This window comes from Artibeus jamaicensis, unplaced genomic scaffold, assembly GCF_021234435.1.
Source record: "Artibeus jamaicensis isolate MK-2021 breed Jamaican fruit bat unplaced genomic scaffold, CSHL_Jam_final scaffold_537, whole genome shotgun sequence".
NCBI lineage: Eukaryota > Metazoa > Chordata > Mammalia > Chiroptera > Phyllostomidae > Artibeus > Artibeus jamaicensis.
Genome location: NW_026522047.1, coordinates 22,115,055 through 22,140,726, shown reverse-complemented (window position 1 = coordinate 22,140,726; position 25,672 = coordinate 22,115,055). Strand labels below are relative to the sequence as shown.

Here is a 25,672-nt window from a genome sequence, read left to right as displayed (position 1 = left end):
AACAAAAAGGAATAAGGGCTCGTGGACAACAGTGTGGTGATTGCCGAGAGAGAACAGGGGTTTCAGGGCAATAAATGGTAATGGAAAAAATACAATAAAAATAAGGGGAGGGTGGATCACTGGGGGAAAATGGGGAAGGGTCATCAAGGAACATCTACAAAGGGCACATGGACAAAGCCAAAGGCGGGTAGGATAGAGAGTGGGAGGTGGGGTGGGTGGGGCGGGGGAGTGTGGTGGGGGGAAAATGGAGACAACTGTACTTGAACAACAATAAAAAAGAAAAAGGAAGAAAACAATAAAAATTAAATAAGCAAATAATTTAAAATAATCTTAAACCCATTTCTGGGCCATATCCTTGAAAATATGATCCTTTATTAGAGGATAACTAAAGCTGATATCTCTAATTTGAGATAAGACAAAAATGTCCCTAAGAGTTAGAGGTGTTTATGGAAAATAAGGAAGATAAAAATACTGTAATTTCGAAGCCATAAGGTTTTCTACTAATAATATATAAACCTATCATGTATATTTTTAAGTACATGATTTCTGTTCTAGCCCCACCAAAAATCTGAACACTGAGGATTGTAAACATGAAGTTGAACCACAACCCAAAGCAAGTAAGAGTTTTGCATAAACTAAAAAAACACTAACAGTACTTCGCTTACCATATATCATACGTTACATATTCAGCAGTTCTAACTGAAATCACAACAGGCAACTGTCAAGACTTGTTTACAGTGAGTTTCATGGAAGAGCTACGCTTAAACAACAGGAACATTAGATAACTCACGGCTGCCTATGAATCATTCATCTGCACATGCTGCATGTCCACCTAAGTGAAAACTATGGGAATCCATACATGTAGGGTATTAACCTTATAATTACGCCTTTCTTTTTGTAATAAGCTTTGGTTAAAGTGGTGAAAAAGATTTGGATAAACAAAGTGAAATATTTAAGAGAGAAATATTCAGTAATTAGGAGAGAATTATTGTGATAATTGTTATGAAAATCTGGGATCTATTTCTTCCAAAATAAACTTGAAAAGGCTACTTCAATAGGATGAAAATGAGACTGAATAAAAATTAAAACTTCTGCTCATCCGAGGTACTATTAGGAAACTGAAAAGAAAAACACTGATGAGAAGACAGTATTCACAAAAGACTGGTACCCGGGTATACATTCCACACACCTCCCAAAGACAAACAGATGGGTGGACAAAGGAGTGGGCAGGTGAATATATATGTGATGAAGCAAGTAGAGTACAACGTTAATGGTAGAATTTAGGTGTGGAACACATAGGTATCACTGTAAAATCCTTTCACCTTTCATAATAAAGTGGTAGAAAAAGTAACTTCATCTCACTAAACTTAAGATCTAGTAAATTAAGGAAAATACTAAGTCGCTGGTCTTAGGATGTGAAACCAGCTTTTACACATTGGAAATAAACTGTTTGAAAATAACACATTAGGGTCTCAGAGAACATGCAATGAATTACCGGATTTAGGCCTCCGATGCATTAAACAAATCAATTAATCAAACCTGTGTGCAAACGCTGTAGATTTCCTGGAAACAGGTCACGTCCTTATTGAGATCCCTGCCCCTGTGTGGTCGTCCAGGACAGACCCCAGACGTACCGGCCGCCCCAGTGTGGTTGCTGTGTTCATTAATGAGCTTGCAAAGAGCTAGCCGCAGAACTCAAACGCGGTCATTTAAGTGGACACAGAAAATGGACAAGTATATATTACTTCTCCCCAGCATTAAAGGAACATAATAAAGGAGAGAGGAACACAATGGTTCTAGCCCTTACAAAAAAAGAAAAAGAAAAACTATGTGTAAGATACCACTAGATAACTTCTAACTAAGTTCTTACGACCTAGTCATTGCAATGTTTTACACAGATTATCTCATCTAATTCTTATAACGACACTGTGAGCTGGATACCATTATTATCATCTTCCTTAATAGATTCATATATATATGACATATATATGTATATATATCATATGAATGAACATATTTAGGAATATATGAACTGAAACCAATCAGTCCACCGATTAATACGATTACAGTCATGTACTGCATAGCACTTAGGTCGATGTCCTGTAAGAATTCAATGGAGCTGAAAACTTCCTATCGCCCAGTGACGTTGCAGCTGCCGTGCCAGTAGTGCCAGCATTACTCACACGCTTGTGGAAAGGCTGGGGTAACACCTACTGCTCTGCCAGCTGTACGTAAGTAGAACACATACGATTCTCTCCAGTAGATAACACTTGATGCTGTTAGTAAGGACTGTTACTGGTGTTTGTGTTTACTATATTGAACACTCTAGCATTGTTTTAGAGTGTACTCTCTCTGTTCATAAAAAACAAAACTTGGCTGTGAAACAGTGTGCTACACTATGCTACGCTATGCGGGCAGCAGCCTCATACGTCTCGTGTTCGCCCGTCTGTTGCACAATTTTCTCCTGGGCCTGACTGCATCTCGTCGTTCTCTACAGTCACACCCGGCAACGGCAGGCTGCAGCACACGGCCTGGGTGTGCAGTGGGCTCTACTGTCTGGGTGCGCGTAACAACAAAATCACCCAGCAAAGCATTTCTGGGAATGTAGCCCACTGTTGAGTTGTGCATGACTGTAATTAAGAGTAGAATTGAAAAATTTTGCAATCAGAAATAGCCAATTTTGATATTTGAGAAAATTCTAACAGTAACAGGAAGGACAAAATAATTTCCTCACCATTCGCCCCAACTTGCCACGGCCTGGTAGGAATTAAATCTACTTTTCTTGCTCTGAGACCACAGGGAAAATATTTCAACTCAGCAGAACAAATAATCATAATCCTCCTGTATAAACTTCATCACTTTATCTCTCTAATCATATCCTCATTAATATGATAGTCTGTTCTGAACTGCCAAGGACTTTTAGTCAGTCATCGTATGTGAGACCAGTAAGATCACACTTACAGGGCAAATAGTTTAAAAAGAAAAGGGTGCCCTGGCTGGTGTGGCTCAGTAGATTGAGTGTGGGCCTGCATACCAAAAGGTCGCCAGCTCAGTTCCCAGTCAGGGCACATGCCTGGGTTGCAGACCAGGTTCCAGGTGGGAGTGTGCAAGAGGCAGCTGAGGGATACACCTCTCACACATTGCTGTTTCTCTCCCTCTCCTTTTCCCTCCCTTCTCTTCTCTCCAAAGGTAAATAAAATCTTTATTAAAAAAGAAAAGGTCCTCAGAATATTTCACTTGTTTTACTGAGAATCTGCATTATTAAAATGAAAATGTCAAGGATTAGCATTACTTATTAATTTCATATTCTATTTTGCCATTTTCCCCATCTTTCTCACATTGATATACAAGGAAAATAGCCAGCAGGTTGGGGCCACACTAGACTTTGAAGGTCCAGTCAGGTAGTGGGCTGAGATCCAAGTTAATGTTCTTCATAGGTCAAAGGCACGGACTTTACCCTGGAAGCTAAGAAAAGCCACTGTATTGCAGCCTAGTACAGAAAACAGACTTCAGAGCCAAGTGGCTGAATTTGAACCCTGGCTCTGCCACTTAGGAGAGGAGACTTCAAACACATTTCCTGTTTCTGGCAGGCACAGAGAGCAGAAGAATTAAGGAGGCCTATGTACCATCACATATGTGTTACACCATAGACTGAGTCACAAATGCAAAGAAGCAGTATTCAGCCCTGCCTTTCAAATCAGATGATGCTCCCTGGGTTTAAATCCTTGTACTATCATCCTTCTATTTTTTGAGATCCAGAGCTAGTATTTAAGCTGTATCTCAATGTCCGGATCTGTAGAATGAGAATAACAACAGTCTTATTCCCATAGAGTTAAAAAGGATGCAATCAGATAAACTACACCAAGTGACTGGCACTTAGGAGACACTCGGTGGATGTGCACTGTTCCCATCATCTGCAGGCAGAAAGCGGACACAGTCGAAGGTGCTTCAGAGCGTTCTGAGTGCGCGGTGCTGGGGCGTCGGGGTAGGAGACACCTTGTGAGCTCTGGGGTGAGGTCCTCTCGTGCCCCACAGCCCACAAGTGCCACGAATGTTTGCAGAATTTTATTCATTCTTCAGGAAACTGGTGAGTATTGATTTCTAATAAAAAAGGTATGGCTAACACTGGCTGACATATATGTAAGGAAAAATTATGCAAAATACTAAAAATATTAGGGAAAGCGACTTACCGTCTCAAAAAAAATCTCCATCATGCGGGTTCTCTTCTCCTCTGCGCTCAGTCCTTTCTTCTTTGACTAAAGCACAAAAACAAGAACCAAACTGGATTTTGTAAACACTGCAGTTTAAAAGAACATGGTCTGCATCATCACAAATTTTATGAATGACCTTGTCCAATACCAACAGGTTGGACGCCGCTCAGAGCCAGGCCCACAGACGGATTCTGACTATTTTACTGACCACACCAAGCCTTGTGGTAGGTGCAGCAGCACAACAAAAACTGGCTGAGACAGAGAGCCTGGCATTTTGTAGAAATTCGTTATTTATCAAATGATCCAGTGACAAATCACTGTGTTTACTTCAAAAGATTAACAATGTCTCAAAGAAAAACAGATGTAACTACGTACAACTGAACAAACGTGTAACATGCACAACTGTCTCACAGAACAGAATGAACTACTACTCGGGCCAGAATGACTTGATTCCACCTGAGGAGGAAGCAGAGTTCGCTAGGACAGCTGGGCACGAAAAGGACTCCGGTGAGCTGAGAAATCGTGAGAACGGTGTCCTGGGCAGACCACAGACAATGCACAGGCCACAACATTAAGGCACGGAATGCTCCAGAAAGACCGTGGATGGCGTTTGTCTGGCACAGGAAGAAGAGGGAGTGGCAGGTGAGGTGAGAAAGGTAGTCTGGGGTCAGATGCTGGAAGGCTGACTGTCCAGCCGAAGAAAGTGGATTCTACTCTAGGCAACGAACAGCTACCGCACACTTTCTAAAGCAGGGAGTAGCCGTATTAGAATTGCATTTTAGGAAGACAGTCATCTGGCATTGTACAGAGTGGGCCAGAGAAAGGAAAATCTGCCCAGGTAGGCGATGGAGCCTACTTCAGGTTCCTATTATTCTTCTAGCCAACTTGAAATAAGATACTATGTAACTAAAATGTAAGTTAATAAATTTTATTATATATTGCATATACAGTCCAAAATAAAAAGAGTAGAAGAGCCAGGTTTCCTCAATGCAGAGACTCACAGAAGATGGCAGGAGAGAATGAGAACAATCACCTCTAGCATTCTAACAGAGGACTCTGCGCTAACGTTTCTTAAGAGCTGTATTTTTCTCAGAAATCGCAAATAAAAAAATTTGAAAATACTTTACACCACTTAAAAAGCAGACATAAATAAAACAACAATTAAAGACTGACCCTCTTCCACCAAAACCTCCACCAGAAAATGAGAGCGTATGACACAGGGGCAGAGTGGTTTGGGATTGCCGTTCTGAATCCATACCAGAGTATGAGTCTCTCTTCTACTTGCAGAGCCTAGAAACCCACCCGCTCACCTTCACAGCGATAAAATTATCCCGTGCTCCTTGATGAGTCGTGCAGATAAAAGAAGTAGCCTTCAAGTGTACATTTCCCCCTTTTTCTCCGTCTCCTCTCAACACTGCAGCTTCCCAGGGCTCTTCAGGGATGCCCTCTCCCGCTCACACCTTCCCTGTGATGTCATCGACATCTATGGTTTTTACTAACACACAGACTCCCGAAATCTTTCCAGATGAGTCCCTGAGTGCGCTCCAGAGCTTTGCTCTCCTGTACCTACCTGCCTGCTGGCCACACTTCAAACTCTGCAGGCCTAAACTGAACTCCCCCTCTCCCACACCTACGCCCCAGACCTGCTGTCCTAGATCCCGGGTTCGGTTAGATGCCACCGCGTCACCCAAGCCGGAGCAGACATCCGGCAGTCATCCCGGTTCCCTCACCACACTGCCTGCTCCGTTCCCACCGCCTCTACCTCAACTCAGGCCTTCAGTATCTGCCTCCTGCAACATACCCACAGGGCCCCAGCACACTTCGGCTCAATCTCCAAGTCCAGGTTCCACTCTGTCAAAAGCCTTCGATGGCTCCCCACCATCCAGAAGCACCCAGCACCCCAGGAGTGACTTGTAAAGGCCCCGTACTGCCTGACCCCGATCCACCCTCACAGGTGCCACTCCCCACCTCAAATTTTACCATGCAAACATGGAGAGCTAAGCAATCTGAGCTGTAATACAAAAACTCCTTGCAATTCTCCACTCGTAGAATGTTCTTTCCCCATTTCTGTGCCTTTAAAAATGCTCTTGTACCGAAACACCTTCTCCTCTTACCTATTCAAAACTCTGAAAAGTCTCCCAAGGCTTCCTTCAGACATCCTCTAAGAGAACTTCCCTGAGCTCACCGGCTGGGCCGAGTGCCATTCTGTGTTCCTAGGAGACACTTTCATCAAGTCACTTACTCCAGTTAAAAAGATGTGCTTGCCGGTCTCGCTCGGCAGAATGAAAATCTTCAGCACATGAACTGCCTCTGCCTGCTCAGTTTAGTGCCAGGTTAGACAGAGCCGACATAAAGGCCAAGACTTAGTATCAGGACCACGTATCTAAAACCCTAACCCTAAAAGTTGAGGCTGTTAGTCCCCAAACCCCACAACACCCACTGAACTCCCATAAATATGATACAGGGTGAAATAATAAGAAGAGATTCTGTGATAACCATTTATTGCCTGGCTTAGAGAGGTAAAGCAGAAAAATCTTAGGTAGACCTGTTCACTAAACCCAGGATAGAGAGCTGGAGTTCAATACAGCTTTATTGGCTGTATCAGAGGCCTTCCACAGTGGCCCCTGCAGTACCCGAATAAACCAAGTGCAACATGCACACTCGGTCTGAAAGCTCCCTCAGATCATTCCGCTAGTCCACAGGGTCTCAAGCTGCCATTAGAATCATGTCAGGGGCTTTTAAAAAACACTGATGCCCAGGTACATCCCAAAAGAACGGAATCGGAATCTCTGTGAAGGGGCCTCAGCCTGGGCATGCTAATTTAAAAAATCTTTTCCAGGTGCTTTAATTGTGTCCTAGGATTGAGAACACTGCTTTTCTCACCCCAGAATCTAGAGGCCACGTCGGGTGCACTGAGGAACCGTGAGAATCCCTTTAGGTCTTTACTCTGTGGCTGTATCAGTGAAAAACAGATTCAAAGCTTTAGGAAAGCCTCCTAATCCTGATATCTTAGCATTATAAACAGTTCCTCAGAGAGACCTATTGACTCCACAAGAATCTGCCACCCAAGGGCAGACAGTGAGAGAAATCTAGTGTGCTGGGCACAGTTCTAGGAATGCTCTCAACACTCAGCTCACAGCCATGAACGTTACTCAAGAACTGCGATGAGCTGTATCACCCAAGTGCCTTGCTTTCAGGCTCATTTATTCATCAATCTCTTTTAGGACAACAAACAGTTCTTACTGTTAACCACAGTAGCAATGTATCGTGGCTGGAATTAAAATAACTGATGCAAAAGGATGCCATATTAATCCATATTTAGAAATTTGTCTTTAAAAAGAAGAGCTCAGTTAATACTTAAGATTAAAGAAAATCTCCCGATGGTGTAAGTTAGAGATTCAAATTAGTAAGTAAGGGGACTCAAAACCTGAGGACAACTAAGGAACTTTCTCCAATTAGGAGTTACAGAATTCCTAAAGTCAGCCCTGTTGATCAATTACAATAACATTTTGCAAAATTAAAAGTAGATGATACCAGCAGCCCTCAGAAGTGGCCCACTACATCCAATTTCTCCACTTCCCAAAATATGCCTGAACTTATAATTTACTCTGCAAGCCCAACTAAATCAAAACAGCTATTAATTCACAACCAGGAAAGAGAAAAAGTTATCTTTGATCAACAAAACACTGAACTTGTTTCTTAATCATTAATAAAAACAGGAAGTATGTAGCTTACAGAAAGTTTTCTTATTTGTTTCATATTTCTCCATTATCGGAGGTAAGAATCTGAATAGTTAACAGCACGTGAAACCATTACCATTAGAAGGTGGTCTATGAGTAGAGAGAGATTAGGTAAAAGGACAAAGTTAATGCATTTCGCTGCATAGTTATCAGTAGTCAGTTCCATTAGGCCAGGAACTCTCTAAGAGAAATAAGGTATCACAGAGCACTGGTAACAGATTTAAGGGTGGTCCTGTTTGGCTTCTTACATAATTTCACGCGCAGGTGGCTGGGATGGTAGTTTAACCACAAAGAAGCCGTTATCAGTTCTAATTACATCTGGACAAGTATCTTCAAATAAACACTGTACAACCTACATCCACGTCTACCATTAGCTCCGCAAAACAACGGCTACTGAACTAAATTAAGATATTAAAGTCTTGATCCATTTAATTAGATGTTGATTCTCTGCCAACAGAAGCAGAAAGAACAGCATGAAACTCTGAAGGTTATGAAAATGATTCCCTGACCACAAAGACATTAACTTCAGAGACCATTTGGAACTTGACCAGCACTTAACCCATCACGACTCACAAGCACAAACTAACTGCGGCGCTGCCCTAATCAAACGACCAACTTCCTATAGACCTACAGCCCCGGGCAGGATTTCACAGAAATCATCTAACTGGCACAAAATGAAGATTCACTGGGGTACTTTTGGAACCGAGCCATTCAGAAACGTGTTCTACACGCTGCGATGCACACCGCCACTCGATTGTCAAAAACCAAGAGAGCCATTTGGGACCCAGGACGTCCCGCCCCGTCTCGCTGACACTTTTCTTTCCCAGTTCTTCACAAGGGGCTGCACTTTCTTGGTGGCCGAAACCGGGGAGCAGGGGCCCAGGTTCGGAAGTGACTTGTTGTCTTCCGAACAGATTGCAGAGTTTCGGAGACACTCGGGCCACGCCCGCGAACGCTACTCGTGTTTAAGCTAAGCCGCCGGGGGCGGAAGGGCGGACGTCCCCGCGGCCCCCAGTCCGACCCGGGGGCGCTCAGGGGGCGCGCGCGTCTCAGCGCGGACTTTGGGCCTCCGCGTCGCTCGGCCGAGACTGGTGGGCGGGCGCGCGCTCCAGCCGCCCCGTCGCGCCCGGAAGGTGCGGGGTGGCCAGGGCGTGGTCTTAGTGGCTCTTCCAGGTGAGGCCCAGGGACCGAGCACCAGCCCCCGAAACCCGGCAGGACCCGGATCCCTGCAGCCCGGATACTGGGCAGGAGGGGGACCCGGGAGCGTGGCCTCGGCCCTTACCATGGCGTAGGCGGCGCGTTTCTCCGTGGAGCGGACGAGGGGCGGGGCTCGCCCTGTGTTCAATTTTGGCGCCAACACCGACCCGGGGGCGGGGCAACGGAAGAAAGTGGGTGGGAGAAAGACGAAGTCTCGCCCCGAAGGCGCGCAGCGACCCCTGGTGGCCCCACGAAGAGGCCGGCAGGGGTGTGGCAGGACCTCAGTATAGTTTCGTTGAGGTATTGCTAGCTTCCAGACATTCTAGAACATTCTTTCATTTCTCTCCACCAGGAAACAGTATATTAAATAAACATTCACCCAGGACACGGAGAAAACAAGCTTTATTATAATGATTTGAGATTTTTTTGTGCATGGTAAAGATAATACACATGAATCTTGTTTCTCCTATGTTTTGAGACAGAATTAAAGTTTTATTGTAGACTAAAGCATCCAAAATACTGTGGTACGTATGTAGCTACGAACATACAAACACTTCGATGCACAGCGTTTATTCTTTTCTTTAAGTAGGCAGTCAGCATTTTGATTCATAAAAGAACAAATGAGAATGTATCAATCAGTATCAATGAGCGCAAGGCATAGTGTTCTATACACAAAACGTATGAAACAGACCTATAAAGATGGAATGTACAAAATTTAAAAAAATATGAAGCAAAAAACCTTTGTACTCATACACAGGATTGAAAGGCTGTAGAACTGAGAATAATATAAGGAATCCTACTACAAGCACACACTCTGGTTGATGACAGAACATTCCATGTCATAAAGCAAAAGCGAGTTTAAGGCTGTGCTGCTTTCAAAGGTCCGTGAAAGTGCTGTACATTCATTGGAACAACATAGCCAATTAATTCATCGGCTTTGGAATAATTAATAGCTTTCATACGTTCTCCACAAACAAACCTCACAATCACTGCCACACGATTCATCTTCAGAAAGTTTATTAACACCATGATTTGTAGCTTCCTGTCATTTAAAACAAACCAAAAAAATTATTTATTTATACCAAACAAATCCTTAATGGGCACTTAGTTCCTTTATGGCAATACTAGATTCCTAGTTATCAAAAATATTAAAATAATTGTAAAATTTTAAACCCCTGCAGTGTTTACAGAATGGAACAGTATCACAACTTTCGGGTCTAAGCAAAATTAGATAGCATTTGCAGCAAATAACTCGAATTTTCTCCTGCCTGGAAATATCTTTTTAAAAATTATTAAATTAAAAATACTCCTCCCTTTCCAGAAGCTGGTGAATAAAGAGGATAATATAGAGTCCAAATGTACAAAGATTTTTCCCATTTGAAGCAATCTGCAGAAGACCTGATGTTTATTTGGCATTCCTTCCAACGAACGCAGTAGGCATTACCAAAGCATTTAAGTGACCCCTGAAATGTGAAGAGTCCATCGTCACTTGCTAGCATACCACTGTTCCAGTTCACTCCATGTTAGGACATACCCTGTATATTTAGTAGTAGGAGCAAGTGTGTTCTAGTTTCATGGACCTGTAGTATTTATTTGCCTCAAATCTAGTCAAAGAATAAATCAAAATAAGGAACTTGGGGACTTATTTAGTTATTGGAGACAAAAGTTTGATCAAGATACGAACTAAGTACCATTAAAAAATGGCAAACAGTCATAAAGGCTTTGTATTTGTGTGTTTCTGAATGGTCAAGTGACTCTACCACCCCGTGTCCAGCAGGGGAGGTCTGTATCAGGAGAGAATGCAACGCCATTGACCTTTACATTCTAACTGGCAATCTTTTACCCTAGTGCCCAGGGGAAATTTGAATGGGTACCTTTTCAGTGCTACTTATCATGAGTGTATGACAGGTTCTGTACACTTGACAAAGAGAAATCAAGCAATAATGGGAGCCCAGAAAAAAAGTCACTTACTTTAATATCCTTCTCAGTTTACCAGAAACCATTTTCCATAGAATGTGACGAAATTTCACTTAAATCTTGCCTATTTGTACCTTAGCAGCACTTTCCCCCTAAAATAAGCTTACCAGGAGATACAGTAAGTGCACATATGTATCCAAATATGAACTGTTATGCATATTTTCACATATATGATTATATATCTGGGGGGAAAATATAGTGTTTCCTGGAGTGCCCTTAGCATGTGTTTTAGGAAGAGATAAACAGGTCAAACAGGTCTGAATCAAAGTATCTATTCTTTCATTCCAGTTTGCGCCAATATTGACATGTAAAAAAATTAGCTCTGTCTTCTATCTACTAGTTGAGATACTCAGCATGATATGGTATGATGGATGGTTAATTTCTAAATTCACACATATAATTTAAATATGCAAAAAAACCCTTTAAATAAACTAGTCTTAAGATCAATAGCTTGTGACAAATCTAAATAGGAAGTCATTTTTACTTGTGAAAATAAGCTAAAATTAATTTAACCAATTTTAAAAGTTTTCTTTTAAATAGTCTAGGAGCTATCAAAAGCCAAGTTTATCGGAATATGCAGAATATAATAAAGGGCAAGATGCAGGATATTAATAAAGGGCAGAATATTAATAAAGGGCAAGATGACATTCCCTCCCTAGAGGGTCAGCCCCAAGAGGGCGGGAGTGTGCTTCCTCCGTCACTATGTCCCCAGTGCCTGGAAAAGCTCCGGGCGCCTGGCAGGCACTTGTTACACATGAGCATCTATATTCAAAGACTTATCTCACTAAAGCTAGGAAACGGTATCTTAATGCTCTAAGAATGTTATTGAATTTTATAACTTTATCACAATCGGAAATCTTTTGAAGACTCTACCTAACTAAAAAAGTACTAAATCTAAATGTAAATCTTTCTGAAAATTTTTTTCAGAGGTTGATTTGGGCATACATTTGATAGACAATGGGAAGTAACTAGATTTCCTTTTTAAATTTAAAAATTCCTATAGAAGAGAATGACTGAATCATAAATTAATAAGCAATAAACATCACATTCATATAATTATACATATGGGCAATGTTTTCTTACAGTACAGCTCTAAGGTGCTTTCAGTGAAAAAGATCCCAAAGTCATTACTGAAAATGCCAAACGTGACATCCTATTTGGTAGAACTGAGTAGAAAATTAAACAGTGAAAATAAACCACATCTTATTTTACAGTATCAATGGCAGATTAATGATTGACTAAATTATTCCGAACACTTCTCAAAATGCATTTGTATTTCATTTAAAAGTAACTCAAGTTCAACTGTTCTTTTTTTGACCTGTTTTTGATTTTCGTGTTTATTTTTGAAAGACCAGAAGGCCATTTTCTGATGCCAAGTCAGCTGATACCACCATGCCTAGAAAATGGCAAAAATTAAATCTGCTTTAGGGCTTGTTCTACTACGACGGCCAGAAGCTGCTCCGGAAAGGAATGTGCTGAAGAAAGGCTGCGTGATGCCCCTGCCTTTCCAAGTGCTGCCTATTTCAATACACCAAAGATTCAGCTATATATATAGATATATATATGATACATTCTACCTTACCCTAATCATGTATACATAGTCCTTTAATGCCTCTACTATTCATTAGACGACGATAAATAACCATAGCATGCCCTTACCTGTAATGCTTTCACAACTTTGGTAACACTTGCTTTCTAAGGGGAAACCATTACTCAACCACATGCCTTTGGTTGACACCATCCGTCCTCCAAAGGGCTACTTATGGCTCTCTGTCCTAGGATACTGGTGTCCTATTACATGTGCTGACATTTTGCAGGAGGTAAACCTTTCGCTTTCATGAAGTGGAAGAGGAGAGACACATGTGAGAACATGGCACATAAAACATGACTGACTTTCTTGATTACATTCCAGTGCATTGACCTGGAGTTGGGCTGTTTGTTTACCAACAGGTACCATTACTATTGTAATATGCTGTTCAAAGCATTAGGAATTTCAGGTTTCCCTGAAAATATACCTTGTTTTTGATACAAGGTGAGCAGAAGAAAGAAGGTGAAAAGAACACACACACAAAAAAAGGATCTTTGATCTAACCCGGGAAGGATGGAAAATTTCCATTTATTATTAAGTGCTAAACTCAGAGACCTGCTAGTCACAGGTGAGAGGATTCTGTAAGACAGTCTTATTTGTTTTCCTAAAGTAATTCATATGTAGGTGTTGATAACCCAAAAAATGTCACAAGAGTCATACCTAGTGTAAAAGTGAGGTTAGAAGATCCCCCAGGTCTTGTGACTGAGGTTAAAGTATATAACTACAACAGGTTTTGTTTTTATTTTGTTTTTGGAAGCTCTGCACAAAGGCTACCATTCACCAGATTAACAAATACCTTTAAATCTTCTAGGTTTTCTTTTAATGCTTGTTTGATTTGCAAAATTAGTATAACTACATAAATCCCTGTCCTATAAGCCATAGATCACAGGTGTAAAACTTTGCAGTGTTTATAGATTCAGTAGAAGAGATCTCTCTCTCTTTTTTAACCCTAAAGGTCAATTACAGAAATCAGATATGCAGTTTCTAAGGAAATTATTACATTCAGAAATAACCTTGGAAAGTTCACCAATGATTCCTTCTAGCATGAAAAGTCTAGTGTAATCTGGTCCCGCGCCGAGAAGTCCATTCCAGTTTATAGTGCAAGACCTTCGGAAGGGGCGGTCCGGCTGCCCACCGTCACTGTAAGTACCGATAGACCTTGAAGCAGTGGTTCCCAGAGTCTGCAACCACAACGTGGCCGTCGGAAGTCAGGGCCAGGCCTTGGGGGCCGTAGAGGGGGTCAGCAGATGTGTTAATGTAGGACAAGAATGATCCACTTCCATCAAAAACCTGTCAAAAATATAGAGTCAGAGTGTTATAGGAGAAGTTGAAGGAATATTAGGACATAGGAGTTAGAAGCTCTTGATGCTGATGTTGTTGAAATAGAAGCATGTGTGCAATCCCCTAGGTTTAACTAGGGCAAGACTATACTAAATTTTGAGTAGAGTAGTATGTATGCTTTTGGAACCAACACATTAAACAATAAGAAATAGTGATGCGTCTAACAAGAACGTTTTGTTCTGAAGTAGCAATGAGCATAAATGATAATTTGAGATTTGCAACTATATGATTTCTGGATGACAAAGTTATAAATATTACAAAAACCACTGTGATTATTGCCTATATTCATAATTAAAGTAAGTGATCATTTTAAATCAGAAGTTAATAAAAATAACATAATATTTCTGTTCAATGGACCTCATGAATTGTATCCCCAAACCCCTTTGGGGGTCTGTGTGACCCATGTTGAAAATGCCTGGTTTAGAGGGTTTCACTCTGGTGATATATCGCCTTTTTTTTTTAATTATTAAATTTATTGGGGTGACACTGGTTCATAGGATCATATAGGTTTCAAGTGTATGTTTCTATAATACATGATATGTGGATTACATGTGTGCCTGCCACCCACAGTCAAATCGTCTCCTGTCCTATATGGCAGGCCCCGCTCTGCCCCCCACCTCCCCAACCCCGACATTCTTCCTATTCCACCTCCCTTAGTTTGGCATTTCTTGTGAGATTATCTATGGTCTTATGACCTAACCAAATGTAGAACACAAAACATTTAAGATTTGGGGACTGTTAATTCTCTGCCTTCAATAAGCACCAATCCCCCCACACACACACACAAACACATACATTAGCACTTGAACCTGCCTGGATCCTGCTGTTTCCCCAGTCAGCCACGATGATGTTTCCGGTGGAGTCCACCGCCACGCCCGTTGGAGCGTTGAACTGCCCGTTCCCTTCTCCGTTCGAGCCGAACTTCAACATGAATTCTCCTTCCTGATTGAACACCTGTACAAAATGTTTTTAAATTGCTTTAATTTAAATAAAAATAGTTGAGGCAACGTTATGGATTTAAAAACACCGATCGAAGCAGGTTATTTATAACAAGACCTATGATGTAAGACATTCTTTTAAAAGATCTACAAACTAGACCCCGTCTCACTTGTGGTTTCCCAACTTACCGTATAATCTGATTTATTATTTAACTCAATTTTTTCTAGCTTAGATCTGGTTAGTGAATACTTATATGACCAATACTTCCATTATAAATTATAAATATATACAACAAATGTAACATAGTATGAGAAAGTAGAGCTATAATGTTCAACATATTATTCTTTCTGCCTTTAAATAAATACCTAAATTTCAAAAAGCATTGTATTTTTAACAGGATGGATAATGATTCAGAGTTGGGTTAGAAAGTAGGAGGTTTTTGTTAGGCCAAATCCTCAGAATTTATTACCATTTTACTAAGTCAACACAACAAGAAAGAGTAGGCAGGACCTAACAAATCATAACAGGGGAAATGGACTGTGTGAGAGAGACACACACACACACACACACACACACACAGAGGTGGCAGTGGGTGAGGAATAAAAAAGGGCTTATATGTGTCTTTTCAGAATATATTTTAGTTGAAATGGAGTTTCTATGTCCCTAAGGCTGCTGAGAGAAGGGAGGTGGACAGAACAGGGAGGTGGACAGACTCTTACACAGGCTCTCTAATCTGATACGGGCAAGCAGTGGGGTGTTGCAGTTAATTAAATGTTCTTATTACTATTATTACTGATTTTGAGAGAATGTGTTTGATAAGAGTATGGTAAGCATAATTTTATCTTGATGAGTCAGATTATACTCAATGATTCTGAAATGTCTCCAGGATATTATTTTAAGCTCTCATCATTATGCAGCCTCCACGTATGGAAATACTCATTAGCAATCTGCGAGTATGACAGGCAAAGCACCAGGAGAGGAAGGGTTCCTCAAAGGTGGGACGGAGGGAGGGCGCTACATCGGAGCGCAGATCGAGTGTGAAGATGGATGCTCTCGGGACCTTTCAGCGATTCTCCTATGGCCATCTCTGTGGTCAGCAAGGACTAAAGTGAGTCTCTTTCAGTCACCTATATTGGGAAAAGCGAGACACTTCAATCCCCAGGTGGCTAAACTTACTTTCAGATAAAGAAGAAGAGTCATGACCACTTTCTGATTTGACCCCCTCCTGAACTAATAACTTGGCCAAGTAAGCAAGTTACCTCTGTGGTTCTTTGCAAAGGACCAAGACAAGAGCCAGCTTTTATGAGTTGGCCAAAAAGTCTGTTACATTCTTTCTGTAAAATAAAAGACACATTTTTCATTTTAACCAATAACTTTATCGATTGGGGTATTTTGAGTATGTCGTCTGTCTCCTGCTATTGGCTTCTAGTGGGTAGAGGCCAGGGGTGCTGCTACGCATCTTCCAATGCATAAGACAGCCCCACAGCAATGAAGTATTTGGCCAAAAAGTCCGCAGTACCAAGAAACTTTGCAAACCATTTTGACACATTCTATCAGTCACAGCACCTTCTCCATATAGTGTGTAAATAAATCCTTTTCTGGTGTTTCGGTTGTGTTTTTACTTTTCTTTAAATAATAAAGTATAATACACCAAAAATGTTCTGTGTTTTCTCCCATCTTTAGTATTAAAATGGCTGTAAAAATTCACCAACTTTGATAACTTTTTGATAATTAATTAATTAATTTTAATTGATAATCAATTTTGATAAATTTTTAATAATTTATTTAAATGCATGCTGATATGACAGCTGTCACAATACAACCTAACAAAATTGTCGAAATAAAGTTAAAAACAACGAGGTACTGCCAGAGCCATTGCATGGAGAAAACAGACTTTTTGGCCAACTCAATACTAAGATATCAAGTTTCAATAATCTCTCCTGACTATGTTTATCTCCTTTCACATAAAACACTCTAATTTTAAAGAGCAATAGGAGTGTCTGCATGCAGGTGAGGATCCAATTTATCATTCTCTGATCCTTCCCTTAAGTCCCACAAATAATCTTTTTGTTGGCTTGTTTGTATTTCTCTCTCTGAGTCAGTGGGTTTCCCTTGGCATAATCCCAATGCTTGGGCACTTCTGCGTCATTTTGCAGTGATGGATGATGCCAATGTAGTCTTACTTGTTTTGCCATGAAAAGACACTACATAATGAAAGTAGCTAAAGAATTAACCAGACCACTTGGTAGCCCTAACCTAAAGGTATAGTGTTTACATTTATCAAGAGAAGTGACTTGAATCCAGAACTATTGCTAACTGTTCTGTGTAGTATGGAAAAAAAAACAGACAAAAAACTCCACCTAGCCATAAAAGTTATATGGCAATGGTTATCAAAGAGAAGACAAACAACAAAACAAAAAAGGAGACTGATCTTAAGTAAGAGGAAAATTGAGTTTAACTAAAATAATCTATCTCTACTGAAACCATGAAGAATTTTCAGAATCAATAATTATAAATTTCTCACATTTCCTATATCCTCCAACTAAAATGTCATTAACTGTTTATAAATTATTCAGGTGTAAACATATTAAGTGGCAGAAGTAAGACCTGAAGTCATGTTTTATAGCTTTGCTTTTTGGAGTAAGTGTTTATGGTATGTTTTCATAACATTGATGATAATCCTTTTCCAATTTCCAAATTCTGCTCACCTCAAATGCCAGTCCCCTGGGACGTCTTCCCTGATAGTCTCAGACATCTTCTCTTTTCTTCTGTCTACTTACAGAACTTTATATGTACCTATTTGTGAGAAATTATTTACTGCTATCTGCCTTGCATTTTGGTTACCTACATGTCTTCTTTCCTTCTACAGTGTCAGCAGGGCTGATAAATAGGGGGCGTCCCAAATGTCAATGCTGGGGATTCAGAGGCTGCCTGGAAGGAACCCTGGGGACAGGAAAGGCTCTAGGGACACAGGTGCACTTAGTAGAAAAGAGCAACTTGACTAATATCACTGCCTTCCAGCAGGGGGCAGGGAAGAGCATCTGTGGCAACGGTCTGCTGGCCTTTGCACTGTTAGGATGTACATGGGTTTTCTTCTGGCGAAGGGCCCTCATAAAGTTCAATGAACAATGCCTCTATAAGCTGAGGGAAGGGCAGCATGCGGTAATAGCCTGTGCCATCCTCTGACAGTTATGCTCATTGCACAGGACCATGAGAGCCCCCCAGGAGGAGGGACACAAGCCCAGTCTGTGCGGCCTCTTGGCTGTCAGTTTCCTTCCTCCCCTGCCACTGATTTTTCCCACTGCTGTCTTCCATTCTTCAAGACATGTCCCAAGCAGGTGAGAATATGCGGCTCACTGGCACTGAGGGAGATGGGAGTAGTGCGGGAGGGGGGGAGTTCTACTACTCTGGTAGCAACTCAGGAGAAAAGGCGCAGCAGAAGGTAACCTTGGAAGTCAGCCGAGATGCCGCCTTGTCCGGCCCCATCTCCAAAGCTCACTGTGCTCTGTCTGCTCTTTGCACACAAACGTGGCATAACCATCAGGAAAGCTTAACGCTTGTCCATTTACTCAGGTTAAAGAAATCTTCTGGGATGAGCTGGGCAAATGAAGCCATTAAGGACCCAGAAGAGGAAGTACCTTGGGTGTTATAGTCCTTTCCATCTATTCAGTTACCAACACTGACAAATCATTTTACTGTTGCTTGCTTCATGGTTGTCTCCAGCTGCAAACCTTAGTCCCTGGCATAGCACCTATGCTGTTTCTTTATTATCCTTCCTGTAAAGTCCAAACTTTAAAAAATTTAAATACACTTACAAGGAAAATTTTATAACACTTTGATAAGTGCAAACCAGTATCAGCTGATATAATGGAAGGTAACCCTTAAGGTAGATATATGACTCTTAAAAACATTTGCCAGTAACTGCCCATGACCACCTGGCAAACCTTCAGAAGAACATGCACCCCACTGAGAAGCCCGGTCTTGAGTGTTACTGAACATTTTCTCATTTCCATAAGTGAGAAATATATTTTGAACCACTTTTTTATTTCCTGATTTGTTCAAACAAAGATCAAATCTTTCTTCCCCCCATACCTAGTAAGAACCGTGTACTATACTATTTGGGGAAAGGGGGTGGGCATTGTTCTCTTAGGAACACTGATTGTGTGAAAGCATTCTACAAAGTATGAGATGTGCTATATGAACATATGCGATGGCTATTTTCCTCCCCAAATGTTCTGTTGTGGCAGAGTTAAATATCTTTGTTTGAACTTTGTTCAAACTTTGTTTAAATATCTTTGTTAAACTTTGTTTGAAAGGCCTTATAATGCAGAAAATTGGAAAAATGATCTCATTTTTATTATTGAATAGCCACAGAATATTAAGTTTCGGAAAATTCTGCCTCTCCAAGTTCAAGCAATTGCTTTTTCAAATTTAATTTTCAAGTCATCTCCATTTACACAGTCTCAAATTAAGAAACTCATGGCCACCATATTTTGTCCAATTCCCGACTCTCTGAAGCGCGTCTATCCAAACGAAAACCTCCCCTTTAAGGAGAAACAAAATCTGCTCTTTTACTTTAACTCCTTAAGGTCCTCTGTGTAGATGGGACCGTTCCACTCTTTTCTCCCAGACCAGTTTCTCAATGAAAGCAGTTACACTTTAACAACAATTGATATATTTTCAGTACCTTGACAGAATGATTATGGAAATCTGTAACAATAATTTCATTATTGCTATTTACAGCTGCAAAATGGGGACCTGCAATAAAGATGGAAAAAAAATGTGAGATGGCCGTCACAACAAAAATTATCACAACATAGCAGTTATAAAACTTAATATAGTACTAAGTTATTTAAGAAAAAAACAAATGAAGTGGGCCTCAGAACTTGAGAGACCATTGAGCCAGACCTCTAGGTCCAGGTAACAAGGAATGTCTATCCCTCTACCCTTGGAACTGTCTACTCTGACTTCCCCCAGATCAAGCTAACAGTTCAGCAGCCCTAATGAAGAGGGATGAGCAGTTAGCCTCAGAACTCATTCTCCAAACCACCATCTGAATGTCATGTCTGCCAGCTTGCCTGACTGCATGTTAGTTATTTTAGGGTCCTCAGGGCCCACTGAGAAAAGACATGGTAATGCTCAGCATGGAGGAAAAAAGGCCCCAATGGATAAGATTTTTTAAAACGTAGGACAACCCCTGGCTAGTGTAGCTCAGTGGATTGAGCTCGGGCCTGTGAACCAGAATATCTCGGTTCGATTCCCAGTCAGGGTACATGCCTGGGTTGCAGGCCAGTTCCCAGCAGGGGACCCACAAGAGGCAACCATACATTGATATTTCTCTCCCTCTCTCCTTCCCTTCCCCTCTAAAGATAAATAAATAAAATCTTTAAAAAAAACGTAGGGCAGAAAACCTACGCTTTTCAATTTTTGGTGACATTCAGAATGTAGTAGAACTGGAGACAAAGCACAAAGAAAGATTATGCAAATGAAGGTTAAATGGAAAAAACACCCTTTTAAGAAGGAAATTTAATAAACTGTTTCCAGCTTCTTGCAGATGTGAAAAATTAAGTAAGCTTGTGACTGCAAAGTGGTACAGCAAAAAGAGAAATGAAAGACCTGCCCTTCCCATAACCAGCACACACTCTGAACTCCTGCTCTGCTACGATCACCTAGAAAAGGTGAAAAATTTCTCATTCAGAGGCTCTTTAAATAAAGTGCCAGCTGGGTGGAAATAGGAGTTACTCCACTGTTTCTCAAACATTCTTCTTTTAAAATATTCGATCTTAAAATGTATGTGTTATTTACTATTACTATTTGAAGATTAGACTTCTGAGTTGTGAAGTGCCACCAATAAAGGCCACACATGGATGGCAGTTTAACTTACTGCTGGGGGGTCAGGGGGTGTCATGGAGACGCCTCACCTAAAAGCACCTAACCATGCTTTTCGCTTAGAGTTCATCCCCAGTATCTTCCCCAAAGCCAGCAAACATAGTGGGGGCGAGGCGTCTCCAACATGCTCCAACATCATGCAAATGTGAGCAGAAGGGGCATAAGAAGGGGGTTTACATATTACCATCAAGTGTACCTGCAAACTGCCTGTCCCCATTTCCTCGGCTACCAAACCTGGTGACGATTTTCCCGTTTGGCTGGAAGATGAACACGCAGCAGGCCTTGTTATCCACCACAATGATGTGCCCGTTGCGGTCCACAGACACTCCCTTGGGCCCCATCAGCTTTCCTGACCCGATTTTTGTCTGTTGGAGGCAAATACAGCAGTGAGGTTGGAAACGCAACACAGAACACGAAGACAGACATGTGTCTTAGCCACCACTTACTTACATGTGCAAACAGGGGTACAGTGACTGGTGCCACAAGTGGTCTCTGCCCTGGAAAACTGTCTCTGTCTCATCTATTATCTGCCATTGACATTTATATGAAATTCTTATTTTTTACAAGAATCGCCACCAGGAGTGTTTTTGAATCCCCTCCGCTGGGGTCAGTCTGGTATATAGCGCAAATGCACGCAATTCCTTTAGGCTTTGATTCCTCATATATTTAAAGGTGCCAAAAAATGACCTCGGTAACTTCCAATGGCATTTTTAGAATATATATTAAAGTTAAACAATGTAGGTAAAGAGTTCTATAGAGCATAGCCTATATTAAGCCATCATAAAAGAGAAACTATCATTGTCATTATTTTATATCATAATTCACATCAAAACTGCCAGGCATCTGCCATTGAACTTTACTAGAATCAAGTTCCACACAGGCAGGAGTCATGCCTGCTTTATCCAGAGCCAGGTACTTATTCAGAGCCTAGCGTACTTCTTGGTGTCCAACAGGTACTCAACAATTATCTCCTTGATGTATTAATTTTAAAACTCCAGCAGTGTTCTAGGGTAAAATGATGACTAAATGATTCCAGTTTTCACAATATTTTTAAATGGGAGGAAAGCACTCGGTTTCTGTCAAACACCCCACACGCATTTTAAACGGTATTCCTTTTGCTGAGTGGGCTGCAGTGTGCATGGGGCGCCTGTTTGCCACGGGACCCACACACCTTTACTTTCACAGTTCCATTTTCCAGGGTGCTTACAAAGTATTGACTCCTTTCCCCATTTATTTACTAATTCTACAAACAGTGATTGGGAACCCAGCGTGTGGCACTCGAAGATGTCTCAGTGGCGTTGCACAGACAGACAGACAGACGTGTCTCCTGTGCCCGTTTTAAAGTGCCTGGTCGTGAGTGTTCCACATGGTAGATTTGGGAGCATTCTCATGAGCCATCTCAGAAGGTATGTGGAACAACTCAATGGCACAGGTCACTGTAGACAGGGAAGGAGAAAGAGCACCCAAGATGGCAGAGCGGCTGGAAGGCACGCCTGGTACACAAGGGGACAGCAAGAAGCACAGTGGTCCTGGCACCGAGGCTTAAAGTGTCAGCACAAAATAGATCTCTATGTGATTTTACAAAAAATCTCTCAGATATATTATAAAGCAACACACAGAACAGTGGTATAATCTGAGCCCACTTGTGTTAACGGTGTTTATATGTGGAAACATGCTCCTGGAGGAGAAAGTAAAAAACAAATAGAATTTGTATCTTGGAGTGAGATACTAGTGGCAGGAGAAACTCTAACCTTTCATTTTGTACTCTTCTAAGGGCTTATTTGAAAAATCTATTTACAAACATTACTTTATAAATTAAAAAGGTTAACTCCAGAAAAGCTGCATTCTCAACGTTTCCATTTAGTCCTCCTAGGTTTTCTCTCCATATTAGTGCTGTCTGATGGAAATATAACATGTGCTACAATGTAACTTAAAGTCTTCTGGTAGCCAAATCAAAAAAATAAAAAGAAAAAGGGAAAATTTATTTGAATTCTATATTTCATTGAACCCAATATATCTAAAAGTGATCACTTCAACATGTAATCAATATAAAAATTATTAATGAGATATTTTACATTCTTCTGGGGGGCCTAGGTCCTCAAAATTCAGAATGTATTTTGCGCTCACAGCACATCTCAGTTCAGACCAGCCCCATTTCAAGAACTCGGTCCCACATGTGGCTAGTGGTCACCATACTGGACAATGCAACTTAACTCTACACTCTTCTAACATCTCATTTATGCTAAAGCATCAACTTTCACCTCTATGTGTAAGATTTCAAATCTGTATCTTTAGTCATGGCCTACTTCACAAGTTTCACCTTAAACTCAACAAATGTCAAACCAAATTTATCTTCTTTGTTTTCACCATTAAAAAAAAAAACAAAACAAAAGGAATTCCTGGGCTGGTGTGGCTCAGTAAATTGAGTGGGAACCAAAAGGTTGCTGGTTCAACTCCCAGTCAGGGCACATGCCTGGGTTGTGGGCCAGATCCCCAGTTGGGGACATGAGAGAAGCAACCAATCGATATTTCTCTCCCTCTGTGTCTCCCTTTCTTCCCCTCTCTCTAAAAATAAATAAATAAAGTCTTTTTTAAAAGTGAAAGAAAAGCCAAACTAGCATTTTCTGATTCACTAGTTCCTTTTATGATACCACAGTTCACCCAGTGAACCAGGATCAAAATTTCAGAGCAAAATTCATTCACTCTTTCATCAGTTTGAACCTCAGTTTTCTCATCTGTAAAATGGCAACTATGCTATTTACCTCCTGGGTCTTGCAGGTTCTGAAGGATAAAGGAAAATGTCAACCACAGCATATGACACAGATAATCTCCTCTTTTCGCCCTACTCAGCTGCCATCATACCTGACCCACTGGATTATCCTCTTTCTCAACAGAGACATGAAGAGATTTGCAACAAACAAAGAGCATGCAGAGAAGGGTGGGGGCTTTCCTATGCAGAAGCCGCAGACCTTGTATAATCTTTTATTCTTGGATGTTTATAAATGACTGAGATTCAGATTCAACCTCTTTAGAACAAAGACACACATTTACTTAGGAAGAAAACAATGGCGTCCTGGCAAAGAAATGGGTTGTATAAATCTGATTCTGATTCTGCAATCTAGCCCCAAGATCAAAGACACTATAACATAATAACTTACAAAGAAATTGTGTACTCTCTTTCATGTCTGAATAGAAGATATGTCAGTAGGGATCAAAAGAGAGAAGACTCTGGTTATTAAAACAAGAATATTATTAGTACCTAACATTATGAACACTAGTTGTTACTTAAAATGACTCAGTCATATAATAATGCCAAGTGGATGATAATTATGTAGCTTAAAAACAGAAAATAAAGGATTACTGCCATTCTATCATGTAGTTAAGAGCTAGTTAGGACGGGTCTAAAAGAAAAAACTTAAGTATTGAACCAAAACTTCTTTTCTCTTCCCTTCAGTCCTAGTTCAGCTGCATTAGATTCTATCAAGTAAAATGAGAATCAATAACATTTGGCTCGGCAATATGTCTCCCACCTTAAATAGAATAGTAAGCAAAGCTATTCTAGATCCTGGCTCTGGAACTGTTAAATGCAAGTATTTAGGTCAACAAACAGGTCCTTAAGTGGAAGAGGAAAAAGATGAGATATTTTATTTTAGAATATGGTGGCAAAGGTCTTTATTTCTACCATTAAAAAAAAGAAAACCCAAACTGGCACATCCTGGTTTCCTGCTTCTTTATGACAGCTACTTCTGCATCTGTTCTGTAGTCACGGAAGGTTCCTTAGATGGGCCAGAACATGTAAGTCAGGAGGGAAGATGGAAAGAAAAAAAGTGAGAGGTAGATAGAAATGAGTATTAGGGCTAAGAAGTGAGTGAGTAAAAGAAAGAAAAGGAGATAAGATGGTGTATCTCTAGAACTATTAGGGATAAATACGGAGAATCCACATTTGTGGTAAAGGTTTGTCCCTGGGAGCCCCTGCTTTACTTTACTGAATCCCATCAGAGAAAATGAGCATCTCTCAGTACGTGGTCGTGGACATCACAGTTGGGCGAATCCCTTTATAGTACTAGAGTGTTTTCACTTGCTGTCTTCCAACTCGTAGGGTTTTGATGAAAAAGGCTTAATTCAGTATTCACCTTCTCTTCTGTTTCAATGTTTCAATATATTGGATATACAATATTTCAATATAATATATAGATATAAAACTCCTGTTTCAATACCTGTCTTAACATTGTTTCTGAATTTTAAAAAAACAGGTCATGATTATGCTAGAGTCTATGGGTTGTCCCCTAACTAGATAGATATTTTCAAGGGGTCCCTGTATAATTTTTATTCTATTGATGGTAAAGTTGTCATATTTGGGTATGGCATATCACACATATGATTATGAAAACATAAAAGAAGGGAAGGAAATTAGAGAAAGGCAAGAGATCTTCCCATGTGCATGGCCTTCGAACAAAGGCATTATATAACTAGTGGGGTGAAAAAAATCAAAGGCAATTGAAGAACTGTGTGCACTCTGGTAGAATTAGAAAGGGTAGCTTTTCATTTCCCTAGTTTGAAAAGATGCTGCCTCACACAAAACAGGGGCTCCAATCTGAAGATGAGTAATTGTGTGAATAACATTTTTAATAATAAAAATGCTATGACTGTAGCGATCTCACAACCTGAAAAAGGAAAATATGAGTGCCTCCAATAAAGACTAATAGGTGAACTTCATGCATGGACTTCAGAATGGATTATCAAGAGCACCGTCCATCCTCAGACAAGGAACGATGACCACTGGCAGCTGG

The 25,672-nt window shown here is 40.7% G+C and overlaps 2 protein-coding genes across 9 annotated transcripts in view; both read right to left on the bottom strand.

Annotated features, from left to right (window-relative positions):
• The window catches only part of MND1 (meiotic nuclear divisions 1), a 49,035-nt gene extending 39,744 nt beyond the window's left edge, over positions 1-9,291 (bottom strand). For 2 of the 3 annotated variants that reach the window (XM_053658581.1, XM_053658582.1), the window contains exons 1-2: positions 8,696-8,776; positions 4,191-4,256 (exon numbers count right to left, since the gene is read on the bottom strand). In XM_053658581.1, coding sequence (XP_053514556.1) covers positions 4,191-4,256; positions 8,696-8,728 — 99 coding nt within the window. In that variant the 5' untranslated portion in view covers positions 8,729-8,776. Of the gene's footprint in view, positions 1-4,190; positions 4,257-8,695; positions 8,777-9,233 lie in introns of those variants that run through there. The other variant, XM_037168116.2, reaches the window with a different exon arrangement.
• Positions 9,292-9,533: 242 nt separating this feature from the next.
• TRIM2 (tripartite motif containing 2) overlaps positions 9,534-25,672 on the bottom strand; it is a 176,528-nt gene continuing 160,389 nt past the window's right edge. For 4 of the 6 annotated variants that reach the window (XM_053658485.1, XM_053658482.1, XM_053658484.1 and 1 more), the window contains 4 exons: positions 21,067-21,247; positions 19,681-19,751; positions 14,850-15,008; positions 9,534-14,003 (listed from right to left, as the gene is read on the bottom strand). In XM_053658485.1, the coding sequence (XP_053514460.1) occupies positions 13,851-14,003; positions 14,850-15,008; positions 19,681-19,751; positions 21,067-21,247 (564 nt within the window). In that variant the 3' untranslated portion in view covers positions 9,534-13,850. The remainder of the gene's footprint in view (positions 14,004-14,849; positions 15,009-19,680; positions 19,752-21,066; positions 21,248-25,672) is intronic. The other 2 variants (XM_053658480.1, XM_053658481.1) reach the window with 2 other exon arrangements.